This window comes from Hyaena hyaena, unplaced genomic scaffold, assembly GCF_003009895.1.
Source record: "Hyaena hyaena isolate Hyena2069 unplaced genomic scaffold, ASM300989v1 scaffold_1218, whole genome shotgun sequence".
NCBI classification, from domain to species: Eukaryota; Metazoa; Chordata; class Mammalia; order Carnivora; family Hyaenidae; genus Hyaena; species Hyaena hyaena.
Window position 1 is genome coordinate 65,043 of NW_024081850.1, and position 17,966 is coordinate 83,008.

The 17,966-nt window shown below is 40.0% G+C and overlaps 1 protein-coding gene across 3 annotated transcripts in view; it reads right to left on the bottom strand.

Moving 5' to 3' along the window:
- The window catches only part of SPIDR (scaffold protein involved in DNA repair), a 338,790-nt gene that overhangs the window by 30,568 nt on the left and 290,256 nt on the right, over positions 1-17,966 (bottom strand). For all 3 annotated transcript variants that reach the window (XM_039222923.1, XM_039222926.1, XM_039222924.1), the window contains 3 exons: positions 9,447-9,534; positions 7,901-8,044; positions 7,749-7,808 (listed from right to left, as the gene is read on the bottom strand). In XM_039222923.1, the coding sequence (XP_039078854.1) occupies positions 7,749-7,808; positions 7,901-8,044; positions 9,447-9,534 (292 nt within the window). The remainder of the gene's footprint in view (positions 1-7,748; positions 7,809-7,900; positions 8,045-9,446; positions 9,535-17,966) is intronic.

Below are 17,966 nucleotides of genomic sequence, written 5' to 3' on the forward strand. Positions count from 1 at the left end.
AGGTCACAAGGGTGTCACCCTCATGGTGGAATTAGTGTCCTTCTTTAAAAAAAAAGTTTTTTTTACATTTATTTATTTTTGAGAGAAAGAGACAGACAGAGCCCAGGTGGGAGAGGCGTAGAGAGAGATGGAGACACAGAATCCAAAGCAGGCTTCAGGCTCTGAGCTGTCAGCACAGAGCCTCATGTGGGGTGGGACTCAAACTCAACAAACCCTGAGATCATGAACGGAGCCAAAGTCAGATGCCACCCAGGCACCCCTGAATTAGTGTCCTTCTAAGACATGAGACAGTTTGTCTTCTTTCCTGCTTTCCACATTGTGAGGATGCAAGAAGATACCGTTTTGTAAACCAAGAGGAGATCCCTCACTGAGAACCTGACCATGTTGGCAGTTTGAACTCAGACTTCCATATTCCAGATCTGTGAGAATAAACTGTTGTTGTTTAATCCATAGCAGCTCAAACTGACTGAGACAGGAATAATTATTATTGCCCTCAGACTTTGGATAGGGTTGTGGTGTATAACAGGTATAAAATATTTGTTGTATCTGCAACAATTTTTATTTTTCTCTTATTCTTTCAAATGTATAGTAGAGTCTGTGTGTCTTGGTTGCTAGCAAACAATCTGAGCTAATAATAATAATTTTCTTTTTTTTTAAGTTTACGTATTTTTGAGAGAGAGAGAGAGCAAGTGAGCAAGCATGTGCTGGAGGGCAGAAAGAGAGGGGGGGAGAGAGAATCCCAAGCAGACTCTGCATTGTCAGCACAGAGCCCGATATGGGGCTCGAACTCACCAACTGCGAGAACTGAGCCAAAATCAAGAGTCAGATGCTTAACTAACTGAGTCACCTAGGCACCCTATAATTTTCTTTTATCTGCAAAAGTTGTAATGCCTTTTAAAATTCATTGTAATAGTATTCTATCCTTTACCCTGGTCAGGATTTAGGATTTAGTAGATCCACTGGGGCCAAGGATTTGCCTAGGAAGACCCTTGTAGTCAGTAGGGCTGGACCATGACAACCTGGCTGGCTTGAGGTTCAGCTGGTGACTGATGGCATGGTCAGGCTGAGGATTCCATTTGGCTGGTTGACAGGACTGGGCAGTGAAAGTGACTTGCATGGTCAGAGCTGTGGGTTTGGGTCAATGGGGAGCTCACATGGTTGAAAGGCTGATTACACATAGAAAATTAGGGTAAATTATATTGAGGAAAATGAGAGCCAGGTTTCTCACTATTGGATAAGGGAGTTACAAATATGGAAATGGGGAAACCTAGAGTGAATTCTGTGGTAATGATCTACTGGAGATACTGGTGTAAATTAAGATTTTTGGATATAGATGGAGAGACGGAAAGAAATATGGATTTATGTGTATGTGTGCCTGGGTTTACACACATATACTTCCTTGCTCTGTCCACTGAGAGGGCCGAGAGGCAATAACATCCTAGTGGCAATGGGCCCATCTAGTACCCAGACCTTTGCTTCTAAGTGCTATTTTCCATTAAAATCTACCAGGGATCCTTGAAGAGATGGCTGTTTCCAGAGCAGAGAAAGCACAAGATGAGTCTGATACATCTTATTGTGTCAGACAGTAAGCAAGTACTTAGAAAAATGACAGGAACATGTCCAAAGTGTACAGGAACCAGCCTGAATCTGGTACACCTGAACATGCAAATAAACTACAGTAAGATTATAACCCATTGAAAAAAATGGAATCCAAGGGTCCATACTGAAATAAGTAAGTAAATACATAAATAAATCAATGAAATAAAAAGCTCCTAAGTATAGCTGAATGTAACTAATAAATATAGAGGGTATACTAGAATTAGAAATCTACCATTCGACCACTATCAGAGTAATAATTCAGGCCAACAATCATATCGATATTAAAATGAGTGAGTAAAAGTTTGATAAAAATAGGATGTTTATATAGTCTCAATATATCTTCCTACAATGTTTGTTACATAGTTATTAACTTACATGTATCAGATACTCATTAGAGTAGAGAAAACTAGAAAACACCATCTTTTTCCCCCAAAAGTTTTAATTTATATTCCAGCTATTTAACATATAGTGTACTATTAGTTTCAGGTGTAGAATTTAGTGATTCATTACTTATATACAACACTCAGTGCTCATCAAAGTGCCCTCTTTAATATCCATCATCCATCCAGCCTATTCCCTGACTACCTTCCCTCTAGCAACCTTGTTTGTTCTCTACAGTTAAGAGTCTGTTTTCTGATTTGCCTCTCTTTTTTCCCCCTTTGCACAATTGTTTTGTTTCTCAAATTTCATATATAAGGGAAATTATATGGTCTTTGTCTTTCTCTGACTGATTCAATTAGCATAGTACTCACTAGCTCCCTCTATGTCTTTGCAAATGGCAAGATTTTTTTCATGACTGAGTAATATTCCATAATATATATACCTATCTCACCTCTTCTTTACCCATTTGTTAGTCTATGGACATTGGGCTATTTTCCTAATTTGGCTATTGTTGATAATGCTGCTATAAACATTGGGGTGCACGTGCCCCTTCAAATTCGAATTTTTTTATCCTTTGGGTAATACCTAGTAGTGCAATTGCTGGATTGTAGGGTAGTTCTATTTTTAACTTTCTAAGGAGCCTTCACACTGTTCTCCAGGGTGGCTAATCCAGTTTGCACTCCTAGCAACAGTGCAGAAGGGCTCCCCTTTCTCCACATCCTCCCAACACCTGTTATTTCCTGTGTTGTGAACTTTAGCCATTTTGACAGGTGTGAGGTGGTATCTCATTGTAGTTCTGATTTGTATTTCCCTGATGATGAGTGATTTTGAGCATTTTAGAAAACACCATCATAATCAATTGATAAAATGTTATAAAACTGGGACAAATCAACTGTGTGCCTCCTGATATGAAGACAGTATTTTTATGTGGTATGGCTGAGAAAAATACATAGCCTTAATTTAGTTAAATCCAAATGGAGAGACATTCCAAGTAAATAATCTCTATTCTTCAAAAATGTCAAGGTCATAAAAAATAAGCAAAAATGTAGAAATGTTCCATTTGAAGAAGAAAGAAACATGACAACTAAGTGCAATGCATGAACCTGTATTGGACCATGGAGTTATAAATGATTTTAGGGGAACAACTAGCAAAATCACATTTTAAAAAATGGTAGATATCTCAGGAAGGGCAAAGATTTCTATAAGATTATCTACAGTTGGGGGTTCTTCTGACAGTCTTCAAAGATTTTAGAGATGCTTCGTAAATACCCTGAATTTAGCTTACTGTTTCTTTTTCAATTTCTTGATGGGCCAAAATGGTCTAATTTCCTTTGAAATTAACTGTCAATGTATCTTTACTATTGGGGTTATGAATAAAATCAGTAACAAATTATATCCTCTATAAAAAAAGATACAAATAACCAATTAATTCAAAGCTGTACTACCAATCTTACTGCTAAAATTTTATTAAAAATGGATCTCTTCTGGGGCACCTGGGTAGCTCAGTCAGTTAAGTGTTTGACTCTCGATCTCAGCTCAGGTCTTTATTCACAATTGTGAGTTCAAGCCCTGTGTTGGGTTCCACACGGGGCATGAAAGCCTCCTTAAAAAAAAGGATCTCTTCCACACAAAAATGTCCATTAATTTTTGACAAAGTTGCAACAGCAATTCAATGGAGGAAGGACAGCCTATCAACAAATAGTGCTGGAACACTGGACATCTTTAGGCAAAAAAAAAAAAAAAAAAAAAAGAACCTTGACCTAAACTATTCACTTTATTCAAAAACCAACTCAAAAATGCAGCACGGACTCAAATGTAAAATTATAAATCTTCTCAAAAAGAACATAAAAAGATAAATTTTTGGGGCACCGGAATGGCTCAGTCGATTGAACATCTGACTCTTGATTTGGGCTCAGGTCATGATCTCACAGTTTGTGAGATCCCCCCCATGCTGGGCTCTGTGCTAACAGTGCAGAGCCTGCTTGGGATTCTCTTTCTCCCTCTCTTTCTGCCCCTCCCCCATTCACGTGTGTGTGTGTGTGTGTGTGTGTGTGTGTATGTGTGTGTGTGTGCGCGGGTGCACACGCGCGTGCACGCTCTGTCTCTCAAAAATAAATAAACATTAAAAAAAAAAAGATGAACTTCGGGACCTATGGCTAGGCAAAGAGACTTGACTTATCTTAGACTTTATGACAAAGGCATGATCCATAAGAGGGAAAGTTAATACATTTGACCATACAAAAATGAAAAACTCTGCTCTGCAAAGCCCCTGTTGAAAGGATGAAAAGACAGATTATAGACCCTGAGAAATATTTGCAGATCACATATCTGACAAAGGCTTTGTGTAAAGACTATATAAAGAACTTTAAAAATTCAGCAATAATATGTGGAATGTAAGAAACAAAACAGATGAACATATGGGAAGGGGGGATGGGAAGAGAAGAAGGGGAAACATACCACAAGAGACTCTTAATGACAGAGAACAAACTGAGGGTTGATGGAGAGATTTGGATAGGAAGTGGGCTAGATGGGTGATGGGTATTAAGGAGGGCACTTGTGAGGAGCACTGGGTATTATATGTAAGTGATAAATCACTGAATTCCACTTCTGAAACCAATATTGCAGTGTATGTTATCTAACTAAAATATAAAAAAATATAAATATAAAAGAAAATACCATATTGAAAAAATAAATAAAAATTCAACAGTAAACAAAGAATCCAAACAGAAAATGGGCAAAGTCATGTATAGGCATTTCACCAAAGAAGTTACACAGATGGCAAATAAACACATGAAAGATGTTCAACATCATTAGTTCTCTGGATGAATCTCTAGAGAATTTTATTAACTGGGGAGAGAAACATCCCAACCAAATAGCTACCAAAGGAGCTGTTACAAGTTGAATTGTATCCCTCCAAACAGATCCACTGAAGTTCTAACTCTAGTACCTCAGAATGTGATCTAATTTGGAAATAAAAGTCTTTATAAACTTAACCAAGTTAAGTGAAATCATTACAGCAGGCCCTCATCCAATATGACTGGTGTCCTTATCACAAGGGAAATCTGGACACTGATAGGGACAGAGGGAATACATGTGGAGACACAGAGGGTAAAGATGGCCATGTGCCTGGGGTGATGTGTGTACAAGCTAAGGATTGCCGGCAAACACCAGAGGTGGAAGAGGCAAGGTAGGATTTTCTCCAGAGCTGTCACAGAGAGCATGGCCCTGCTGATACCTTCCTTGGTTTCAGACTTTTAGCTTCCAGAAGTGTGAAATGACACATTTCTGTTGTTTTAAATGATCCAGTTTTTGGTACTTTGTGCAGCTGGCCTAGGAAACAACACTGATATATATTGCGTGGCTTCATTTGTGTAACAATCATGAAATGACATAATTATAATGATGACACTGGATTAGTGGCTGATGTCAGTTTCTTGGTTTGGGTGTGTGGTGGCTACTCTGGGTATGAGATGTTAGTACAGGGGACAGTGCACAGGAGGACACTATATATTTCTTGGTAGTCTATTATGAACCTATAATTACTATTAATCTAAAAGGTTAGAATAATTTTATTTAAAATAAAAGTTATGGGGGCATCTGGCTGGCTTAGTTGGGTGGAACATGCAACTCTTGATCTCAGGTTGTAAGTTCAAGCCGCAAGTTAGGAATAGAGATTACTTAAAGATAAAATCATTTAAAAATAAGTTAAATATTTGTCCTTCTCTGCCTGACTTATTTCGCTCAGCATAACACCCTCAAGGTCCATCCATGTTGCTACACATGGCCAGATTTCATTGTTTCTCATTGCCATGTAGTATTCCATGGTATAGATAAACCACATCTTCTTGATCCATTCATCTGTTGATGGACACTTAGGCTCTTTCCATGTTTTAGCTATTGTGGAGAGTGCTGCTATGAACATTGGGGTACATGTGCTCCTATGCCTCAGCATTTCTGTTGCACGTATAGGAGGATTAGGAGGAGCTTGACGGAGGAACAAGCGGGAGAAGAAGGGCGGAAATGGTGGGGGAAAGGGAGAGAGGCAAACCATGAGAGACTCTTGAATGCTGACAAAAACTGAGGACTGATGGATGTGGGGGGGAGGGGGGGATGGGCATGGAGGAGGGCACTTTGGGGATGAGCACTGAGTGTTATGTAGAAACTAATTTGACAATAAACTATTTGTAAAAAAAAATAAATAAATAAAATAAAAATAAAAATTAAAAAAAAAATAAAAAATAAAAAATAAATAAAAAATAAAAAAAAAAAATAAGTTAAATATCTTTCACTTGCATGACTTGGCCATTTGTATAATGGAAATACATCTGAGTCTTCTTTGAAAACTCAGGTTCTTGCAGTGACTCCTAGTGCCATTCTTTTTTTTTTTTTTAAATAGTTTTTATTTATTTTTGAGACAGAGAGAGACAAAGCATGAGCGGGAGAGGGGCAGAAAGAGAGGGAGACACAGCATCTGAAACAGGCTCCAGGCTCTGAGCTGCCAGCACAGAACCTGATGCGGGGCTTCAACCCATCAACTGCAAGATCATGACCTGAGCCAAAGTCGGCCACTTAACCGACAGAGCCACCCAGGCGCCCCTCCTAGTGCCATTCTTAAAGTGAACCATCACAGTGATGTACAGGGGGCTGGCTGCGCCACACCGTGGCCCTTCTGGCAGGGCTCCTTCGTCTAGTGAGGCAAGTGACCTGTAGTCTGTCTCTCTCTGTCCGTTGGGGCTAGCAATGAGACTTAGCTATGGTATATCTGACCCCTGCTTTCGTTACTTTCCACGCCTGCTGTCAGCTGGGGCAGAAGGCAGGTAAGGCTCTATGGGCACCAACATGTGTATATTGCCCGCGAAGACAGCAGTCTAATGGCAGAGTAGAGGGCAGCTGCACAGTGAACCACTGCCTGATGACACAGCCATCTGACCTGGAATGTGTGTTAGAATACTAGGAAGTGTGCCAGGTGCCAAGCATGTCTCAACATACTGAGTGTCCTGCAGACGGCGGGTGGGGAGTTTGCAGTCACCCTTCAGTTTGCTTAAGGGTTGGATGGGAAGAGACACATAAGGTACCTGGATATTACCTTCACTGAGGCCTGTCGCCCTGGCTGTTGAGCCAAATGCTAGGATGGCTCACAGGACGCACTGTGAAAGACTAATGTCAGTCACTCTCTTATTTCTCATAAGGGGTATCAATTTGCTGTCAAATGATTAAAAAGTGAACTGAGAAAAGGAAAATGAGGATTGAACAACAGGATGGTCTGTACTACTCAGGTGATAGATTTGCATGCATGTTCCTCTCTGAGTTAAGGTCCAGCAGAGGTATTTTTCTTGTAGAACTTATGTCTTGTGTTCAGCTTACCAACCCATCTCTTTCCCTTGTCTGCTCTGTGCTGATTTGCTGAGTGGCAAGGTGGCAGACAAGCATCCCCCCAGAACTGCCAACGCCTTCTGAGGCCATGGGGCTTCCCTCACCTGCTGCTAGCTCAGCTGTTGGACAGTTCTGGCCGGGGCCAAGCTCAGTCCTGAGATTCCTCCCTGTATCCCCTTTCTACAACCTGCCTGTGTGCCCAACAGGAACGCACAGTGCTGGGCTGAGAATCTCTCAACCTGGGCTGTGTCCAGGACTTACCCACTGGCCGGTAGGCTGCACCTGCACAAGAAATGATTTATTCCATTTTACCACTCCATTAACTTCTATGAAAGGTTATCCTTTAATAAACTTTATGACACCTTATCAGAAAGAGAGAGAGAGGGATTGTTTACCTGTGATCTTTGATAAATCACCCTGGCATAGAAACTGCAACGTGTACTGAGATCATCAGTCTGGAAAGGCATTGAAAATGATTAGGACATCACACAAAACACACAAATACAGTAAAAGTAATTAAAGACCCTGTTAGAAACACAGATGATACCTGGAGAATTTCTCTTAAGAAGCGGGGAACTGGAGGTTGGTAAAGCTTAGAAATGGGGTCTTCTTCGATTATATCAATCTGTCCCACATTTGGATGAGCAGCGAGAATGTAACAGAAGCTAGGCGGAGGCACGTGTGTTTTTACCTGTTTAAAAAATGAAGGCAAAGGTAAACATGAGAGTACTGGTAAAGATTCAAATATACTATTAAAATCTACTTTTTAATATATACATACTTGTTCACAGATGCATTCTATCTTTTTGGAAGGTTATATAAGAAATTGATTATGTTGTTTACCTCTGGGAACAAACATAAGAACTTTTATACTTTTTGAATTTATTACGGATTTAAAAAAAAACAAACCTTCAGGTGCTTCAGGGGCATCTGGGTAGCTCAGTAGGTTAAGCATCCAACTCTAGATTTTGGCTCAGGTCACGATCTCACAGTTCGTGAGTTCGAGCCCTGAATCGGGCTCCACACTGGTATTGTGGAGCCTGCTTGGGATTCATTCTCTCTACCTCTCTCTGTCCCTCCCAAGCTTGCTGTCTCTCTAACTAAATAAATAAGCTTAAAAAACAAAAACAAACTATTTTTCAGAGTATATTTGAAAATACTATTTAGAAACTTATTCCTCTTTGGGTGCCTGGGTGGCTCAGTCAGTTAAGTGTCTGACTTCAGTTCAGGCCATGATCTCGTGGTTTGTGGATTTGAGATCCATGTCAGGCTCTGTGCTGACAGCTCAGAGCCTAGAGCCTGCCTCGGATTATGTGTCTCCCTCTCTCTCTGTCCTTCCTCCACTTGTGTTCTGTCTCTGTCTCTCTTTCTCTCTCAAAAAAATCAGTAAACATTTAAAAAAAAAGAAACTTCTTCCCTTTAAAAAAAAAAGTGGGCATTGTTGACAACTATTTCCTGGTCTAGCACAGTACAGAGTTATAGTCTTAGCAGTCTGCTAGGAAGTCAGCTACCACACAAACAAGATAGTCCCCAGTTTTCAGCTTTTGGAGTTACAGCCCAAAGCAGCCACAGCTGGTCTGCTGGATAAAACTGAGGATGGAGGAGAAGGACAGATTTTAATCAGTCAGTTTTACTACCTGTGGGCAAGCACCATAAACAATCTGGTGCAGCAGGGGAAGGGAAATCCGTGTCTGCCCTGGTAGTTGTACCAATACCATGGATTTTATTTATGACATTAGGTGAGTTTGTGCTCTAATTGGTAACTGAATGCTGGTTCTAATCGTAACTGGGAGGTGGAGGGGGAAATACCCTGTGGCTTGTTTAGTATGAGGCTAAGACGCTGACTGTTGCAACAGCATGCAATGGTTGTGGTATTAAGACATCGTCATAAATTAACCTCAAGAAGAACTGGGTGTGACCTAGCAAAGAAAGCATCCAGAGCTGGACTTTAGACTGAGGTGAACGAGTCTGAATCTCTGTGCTCATAGTCCCTGGACCTCAGCTTCTCAGGGATGTGGACCGTGGCTGGGGCCTGACTTAGTGCCTGGACAGTGCAGGTGGCAACCAGGGGGGCTCTGAGGACGCTGGCTCACCTCTTCACAGCCTCGGCCATGGCCAGCTGCTTTCAGAAGCATCACTGGAGGCCACATGGTGTCGATCAAGCTGAAAAGCCCTGCTGACCTGGAAAAAGAAAAGATGCTGTTGATGGTATTCATCACTTAAGTGCCTGTTCATGTGTAGTTTTGCTTAACAGACACCATCTCTAATGCCTAGGAGACACCATTCAGGATGTGTGGTGATTCAGATGGGGAAGACAGTGCCACACAGACAAACAGGCCTTCAAAACTGCGCAAGAGCTGGAAGGAGTTTGTTCATTAAATTGTGATACAGCTCTCCAATAAAGTATTGTACAGCCATTGAAATGGTTACATAAGAAGTGTTTAGGAACATGGGAGAATGTTTCTGATATGTTGCTAAAAGCAGGTAACAAATTATATGTCTGTCTCTATGTATATTCCTATGCATTACCTGCATGTAATAAGCTGAAAGAAAAGGAGACTGAAAGATGTATGAACGATTTTAGTGGTTATCTGAGTGCAGCTTACAAGTAATATTTACTTTCTCCCTTGGCTTTTATGTGTCTTCTACCTTTTTCCAAAATAGATATGTATTACTCATATAAGAAGAAAAATGATCAATAAGTTATCTAAAGTAAAGAATATAGCCAGACGTAAAAGAACAACTATTATGTGATTCCAGTCATGAGATTCCTGGAGCAATCAAATCGGTACAAACAGAAAGTGGAATGATGGTTGCTAGGGGCTGAGGGCTGGGAAACAGACAGTATTTAATGGTCATGGAGATTTCCTTTGGGAAGATGGAGACATTCTAGAGATGGATGGGTGTGATGGATGAGGGATGGTTTGAACGTACTCAATGACACTAAAAATGGTTAAGGTGGAAAGTTCTGTTATTCACATTTTATCACACTAAAAAAATCCTGTTTTAGTTGCTATACACACACATAAACAGACAAACATCTCAAAAAACCTTCTTAGATTTTGCTCTAAATCTCAACAAGATAGAATTTATCTGTGAGTAAATATCTATATATTCTTATTTCTTTCAATGTTTAATAGCAAGTTTTAGGTGCTTAGGATCTAGCAGCTAATAAAACCAAACAACTCAGAACCTAAAGATCAGGGTCTTAGCATGCACTAGAAGACACAAGCATTTCTCCATCCCCTTTTGGGTCCTCATGTCAATTTCTTTCTTTCTTTCTTTTATTTATTTCTGAGAGAGAGAGAGATAGAGAGAGAGAGAGAGAGAGAGAGACAGCATGAACAGGGGAGGGTCAGAGAGAGAAGGAGACACAGAATCTGAAACAGGCTCCAGGCTCTGAGCCAGCTGTCAGCACAGAGCCGGACATGGGGCTCGAACCCACAAACTGTGAGATCATGATCTGAGCCGAAGTCAGATGCTTAACTGACTGAGCCACCCAGGCGTCCCTGTGACAAACACCAAGCTCAATATCATTCCTGTGAATCTTTAGGTTTTGGGTTAAAATCAAGCAAGCAAATAAGCAAATGGCAGGGGGTGGGTAACACATGGTAAAAAGAGATTGCCTAGTGAAAATTCACTCTCTCCCTCTCTTGATTATTTCTGAGAAGTACCCTGCAGCAGCTGTTTGTGTAAGTGATAGACAGGGCTGGTTGACCCAGGGCTGGCTAAGGGCAAGCAAAGCTGTTAGGAAGGTTTGGAGGTAAACTTATTTGCTTACCTCTCACTGCCCTTCCCCAAGACTAAGGAACGGGGTGGGCCCACTGTGTCCCTCCCCGAGGGTGGGCTGGGGTGGCAGGAAGGACATGGGATGTGGACTTGTCACTTGCTCTCTGTCTGCCATGTGCCCAGGACTTCCTGCTCCTGGTGTGGCTCCTTTCTTCTCATGGAACAGGCCACTTGACTCCTGTTCCTCTGCTGTCCTCTCACTGTTTGATGTGAGCTCCCCAGTGGGTCGGCATGGACTTGTTCTGGTTGCAGAGAAGTGCACGCCCAGACAAAGTGGTCAGGAGACTTGGTGAATGAATAGCCGACACGCAGTGATCACAAGCACCTACATACTTCCTTGCAGAAACCAGACCCAGCACATGTGATATGCTCATTTCCTATGTGTAATCTGGAGAAATGCAATGCTGGAGGGCAAACAGTCATTTTCTACACCAATAAATGTTTCTCATCTTAGACCTGACTACATCCAAGGCAAAGCTAAGACTCTGCTCAAGCCCCTTGTTTAAGCAGGAGTGGGTGCAGCATGGGCCCTGCAGTAAGACCTGTCTCTCCCTCTAGTTCTGCCTTTTATATACCGTGAAACCTTAAGGAAGTTGCTTAATTCCTGCACCTTCTGTCTCTTCTTCTGTGAAATTGGGAAAGATCGTTACATACCTGTTGTGTGACTGCAAAGGGTGAAAAACATACTGCATGTGTAGCATCTACTAGGGTTTCTATGCTCAGAATAAGTACTCAACATGTTGGCCATCTGATGTTCATGTTATTATTCATATTGCTAATTGTTTAGGCTATTAACTTCTTTTTTTACTTTTATTTATTTTTTGAGAGGGGGTAGGGGCAGAGAGAGAGAGGGAGAGAGAGAATATCCCAAGCAGGCTCCATGCTGAATCCTACATGGGGCTCAATCTCATGACCCTGAGATCTTGAACCAACATCAAGAGTCAGACACTAGGCCACCCAAGTGCTCTGGCTATTAACTTCTATACTGTTTTCTGTTCAAAATTTCCCAGTTGAAGACAAGATTTTAACCCTAGAGTAACATTCTTTCTGAAGGAATAGAGTCAAACTAAAAGTATGATAAAAGATTTGTACAGAATAGAAAGATAAACAACCCTTTCCAGAGAGTAACCAAGTACTTATCGATTTTCCTAAATTTTTAGAGTTTCTGTTGTGTGGAGTCCCATAAACTCCAAGAAGACAGGGTTCTATGGTCAGTTAGGGTTGCTGTGTGCAGCTTATCTGTGGCTTAGCAGGATACACTGGAGTGGGAGACTCTGGAAAACCTTGTGTAAAAGACACATGTAAAATCTGGACAAATGGAAGTTTCTTCAATTTATATCCATGAAGTCTTTTTGGATCCAATGTTCTCTTGGAATTTTCTTTCACAAGTACTATACTATGAAGAGAGCCTTAGAAAAGAAAGTTCTCTTTGAATTTAATGATGCTTACTTAGAGGATGCTAATGGCTAATTTTAAGTTTGAACCGGTTATGCATTATATTTTAATATTTATTATGTCTTAGGTATAGGATGGCTATGCATTAAATAAAAAGGTTAGTCTTATAAAAAATCAGCTTCTCTACTGGTGTGAAAAAAAACAAACAAAATGATTCAGATGGCTCTGCGAACTAGAGCTTGTGTCTCAGGCAGCATACACATTCCTCGAAGTGACTCCAGCCTCTGACTGGGACCGATTTTGTGCTGAGGCTAACTTTTGGCACAGTTAAAGTGTATTGTTCTTCCCACTTCGGTTCATTCTTTCCCATTCGTTTTTGCATAAGGTTTCACTTTGTTGCATAGGAAACTCATTCCTTCTAAAAAGCCATCCCTTTAAAATATGTTTAAAACAACAAACAAATTGTCTGATAGGGTAGTCGCCACCAAAGTTTATATTTTCATGTTTAAAAAAGTTTGTAAAATAAATGTTTAACTAAAATAGAGGGGGGAAATAATATAAAGTCATTGAGTTTATAATAAAAATATTTTAAAAATCTGAAAACATCATTTTTCCAGAATAAATGTCTTAGGATATATCTTAATTTATAGATTGCATAAAGTGAATCTGCAGAAAAATTTCCATCACATCTCAGAAAATTAGAAAGCTTCTATAGCTATATTTTATTAATAGTAACAGATGTAGTATTTAAATGGGAAGGAATCAAGATACATGCACATATTAAAATTATATTTACCAAAATGCACTTAAAATGGTTAAAACTGTATATATGTATATTCAACCACAATAAAAAAGTTATATTTGCCACAAAAAATGAGTACCAAGTATTTTGATTGGGGTCTCTGGGAACTGCTGATAGTTCATGGAAAGAGTTATACTCCCTTCTGTGTGATGTCATGCAATAAGAGCATCCAAATTCTTTACTGCAGAACACAATTTTTATTTTATTTAATTTAAATTTTAAGCTATTTATTTATTGTTTGTTTGCATACTGCATGCTTGTAGGTGGGAGAGGGCAGAGAGAGAAAGAGAGACAGAGAGAATCCCAAGCAACCTGCATGTTGTCAGTGCAGAGCCCAACTTGGGTCTTGATCCCATGAACCATGAGATCATGACCTGAGCTGAAATTAATAGTCAGACACTTAACTCAGCCTCCCAAGAGCCCCTAAATCCAAATTTTAAAAACTGAGATATGTAACATACTAAAATATTCATCCTTTTAAAGTGCACAGTGCATGCTAGGAATTTACCCAAGGGATACAGAAATGCTGAGGCATAGGAGCACATGTACCCCAATGTTCATAGCAGCACTCTCCACAATAGCAAAAACATGGAAAGAGCCTAAGTGTCCATCAACAGATGAATGGATCAAGAAGACGTGGTTTATCTATACCATGGAATACTACATGGCAATGAGAAACAATGAAATCTGGCCATGTGTAGCAACATGGATGGACCTTGAGGGTGTTATGCTGAGCGAAATAAGTCAGGCAGAGAAGGACAAATATCATATGTTTGCACGTATAGGAGGATTAGGAGGAACTTGACGGAGGAACAAGGGGGAGAAGAAGGGGGGAAATGGTGGGGGAAAGGGAGAGAGGCAAACCATGAGAGACTCTTGAATGCTGACAAAAACTGAGGACTGAAGGATGTGGGGGGGAGGGGGGGATGGGCATGGAGGAGGACACTTGTGGGGATGAGCACTGAGTGTTATGTAGAAACTAATTTGACAATAAACTATTTGTAAAAAAAAAAAAACACAAAAAGGTTTTTTTTTAATTCCTTATTTATGCTATTTTCAGTATGGCAATTTGGCATTTGAGTTTGAAGACAAAAATCTTTCTTAAAATTTAAACAAGAATCAAGTTTTAGTGTTCCATTAAAAATAAACAGCATATTATAACAAAAAAAAATAATAAAAGTGCACAGTGCAGTTTTTAGTGTACTCATTGAGTTGTGGAACTTCCACCACTATCTACTTCCAGAAGGTTTTCTCATGCCAATACCACCCCAGGTACTCCTGTGCTGTGCCCATCAGCAGTCACTCTTGCTACACATCTACTTGCTGTTTTTATGGACATTATATATAAGTGGAATAATATAAAATGTGGTCTTTTGTGTCTTGCTTCTTTTATGTACATGTTTTTAAGGTTCATCCATGTTATAGCATTCGTGTATCAATACTGCATTCTTTTTTTGCTTGAATAATCCACAGTATGGATAAATGACATTTTATTATCCATTCATCAGTTCATGGACATTTGGATTGTTTCTACTTCTCAGCTGTTATGAAAGTTGCTATGAACATCCATGAACAAGTTTCTGTGTGGACTATGTTTTCATTTCTCTTGGGTAGATAGCCTAGGAGTAATTTGCTGGGTCATACAGTAATTCTGTGTTTAACTTTTTGAGGAACTGCCTAACTGTGGTACAAAGTGTTGCACCGTTTTACATTCCCAACAATGTGTGGGCTTATAAATCCATTTTGCTTCTAAGTTAATACATATATTAAAATAATTGGAAACATGAAACTTTATATCTGGAATGATTTATAATAGAACTCTTGGTGGTTTTTTTTTTTTTTTCCTGCTTTCACTTTTATGCTTTTCAGATGCTCTGAAATTTTAACAGAACATATATAACACTTTTATAATCAGTTTTGAAAACCAAAAAGCTAGGGCTCTGTTAAAACAGTGGTAACCAGTGGAGAGAAATGTCTTAAAGTGAAGCAAGCATCCTCTTTAGTCACACACAAGTCTGCTCTGAGCCTGCCTATGATCCACCCAGCCACAGGACTGTGGACATCCAGGGTGGATGTGGGGACTAGACGGAATGTATCCTTTGTGCCTTACTGTAGCATAAATGGTAACTGCTATGGCTATTATTGGTGTTTTTAGGTACATTCAAATAAGCTCCCTAAAAAGTAATATAATTTAATTCACTATTATTTATTACTATTTTTAACTATTTAATCAGTAATTCATTTGATTTTTAAAAAGCCTTATTTTGAACTATAGACTCATAGAAAGTTGCAAAGATAGTACAGAGATCCTGTGCAGCCCTCATCCGCTTTCTTATAAATAGTCTAGGTGTGTAAACTACCAGCACAGAATAAATTAGAGATACAACTATTCATAAATGCAAAGTATACTCTTTTCGAAGATACTTACTCCAATGACCAACAGCATAAGCAGGATATGTGACCAGAGATTTCCTTTAAAATGATTTTCAACTCTTCCAATTCTCTCTAAAGCAAGGGCCACCCCTAAGTGTGACTGGTTACAGTGTAAGAGGTGCCTTAGAATACTTAGGAAAAAGTTCTTGGAGTGACCCTTCAGGAGAGATACAATAAGGATGAAGTGTATCACACTTTTTAAACCTAAGTAAGTCCCAGAGATTGATTGAGATTTAGGATTGCAACAGAGGTGAAGGTTGTTCATAAGAGAATGCTGCCCCATCATGCCTTGAGGTACACATCCCCAATCTCACCAATGCTGCTGTAGATGGGATTTGCTCTGACAGACTGCTGGAGGCAGAATGGGGTGTAGAGAGGACACCTTTCATCTTGTAATATGGGCAGGTCCTGAAATCTCTCTTGGCCTCATTTTCCTCCCTTCTAGGATTTGGTGGTTCTCCAATTTGTAATGCTAGTGTTCCTTGCTGCCATGTGTCTCTGCTTGAGAAGGAAATGTGTTAGGTAAAGGTGGTGAAGTCTGCAGTGGTTGATGGAGAGGAGTGGGAACAAGGCCTGTGTTCTATCTATGAAACTGCCACAGTATGGAGCAGCTAGAAATAGCCGACCATCTATGATAAATGCCTTCTGCAGAATGATCTATAAGCTTGGCTGACTGAAGACTTCTTTTCATGCTGCAAAGGGCTTTTGGTATCGATTAAGAAGCAAAGTCACCTATTTCTCAGAAGGAAGAAAAATTCATTTTCTTGCCTGTAGTTTGTATTTGTGGAATATTCTAGAAACTGCCAAAATCTAATAGAAGTACACAAGAGTTTATGGTGGAGGGGACCAACGTGAGAGCATCTCCAGAAAAAAGCGTCATAAATTTGGCCTAAGAATCTGAAATGGTGTCCACACTCATATATCTCTCTTGGGGTTAGTAAGAGCCAATGTTCCCCATCCTCAGGCAAGAATGGTGCATGGAATTGAGTAAGCTATGCATGCTCAGAAAACACCAATGGGTACATCCATTTAGAGAACTTTTGGCTGAGAAAGGCAGCTCTCTGGTCCCTGACTCTCAATGCTCTTGGGCATGTAATGAGCTACAGAGGACTGGGGTTAGCCCTGGAGCAGCAACAGCAGGCCCTCTGCTTGGCACTGCAAAGGAGGCTGTGAGAGTAAGGAGTGTGGCTGGGGATGATAGCAAAACAGAATTTCAGAAAAATATACAACCAGAACTGGGGTTCCAGCTTCACTGCCATTGGAAACGATGCTAAATTTACATATTTTCACACAAATTTTATAGATTTTTTTTTGCTGCAGCAAATGAATGATTTCCTCTAGTTTCATTATATCCAATCTTATTTATCTTGACTCGTAGGTGATTAATGCTATTTGGAAAACCAACCACTCAAAGTAAGGGAAATTAAGACATTCATGGCCTCCAGTCCCCTGGAAGAAGGTAAAGGGGGCAAGTTTTTCCCTCCACATACCAGATTGTTAACTGATACTATCTGTCTGCCTGGCCTATTTTCTTAGTTATTTTAGGGGCTATTTTCCCCATCTGATATAGTCTGATCTAACTACTACTCCCAAGTCTTCACTGGGTAATCTAAGACTGCCTGAACCACTTTCTTTTGGGTGTGGATAGAGTGGAATTTGCTCCAGGAGATTTAAACTGTGATGGTATGTCCACTACAATAGGAAGATAACATGTAAGGAAACAACTAACTCCACTGAGTTAGTTCAGACTTAGGTCTTTTTTTGTTTGTTTGTTTTTAAATCAGGCATATATTTTGGGTATAAAATGTTCTTGAAATTTGCCATTGGAAATGGCAAATTTTTCTATATCTACTATTGGTTGGTGATTTCTCTATACCTACTATTACAGTAGTACTCAAAACTCTGCACCACAGATTATCTGATAAATGGAATACTTCAGACCTATATTTCTCAAAGAGGGGCCTGGGGAGGTCTCTGACACCCTTTCAGGTGGCCCACATGGCCAGAACTATTTTCTGAAGACTTTATTTTCCTTTCTCACCTGTGCACAATGGAGTTTTCCAGAGGCCACAGGATGCATGATACCACAACAGTTTGAATGCAGAGCAGAAATGATACCCACTGTTTTCTATTAGTCCAGACATTAAAAAGATCAGCAAAACATAAAATACTACTCTTCCCACTAAAGTGGTTT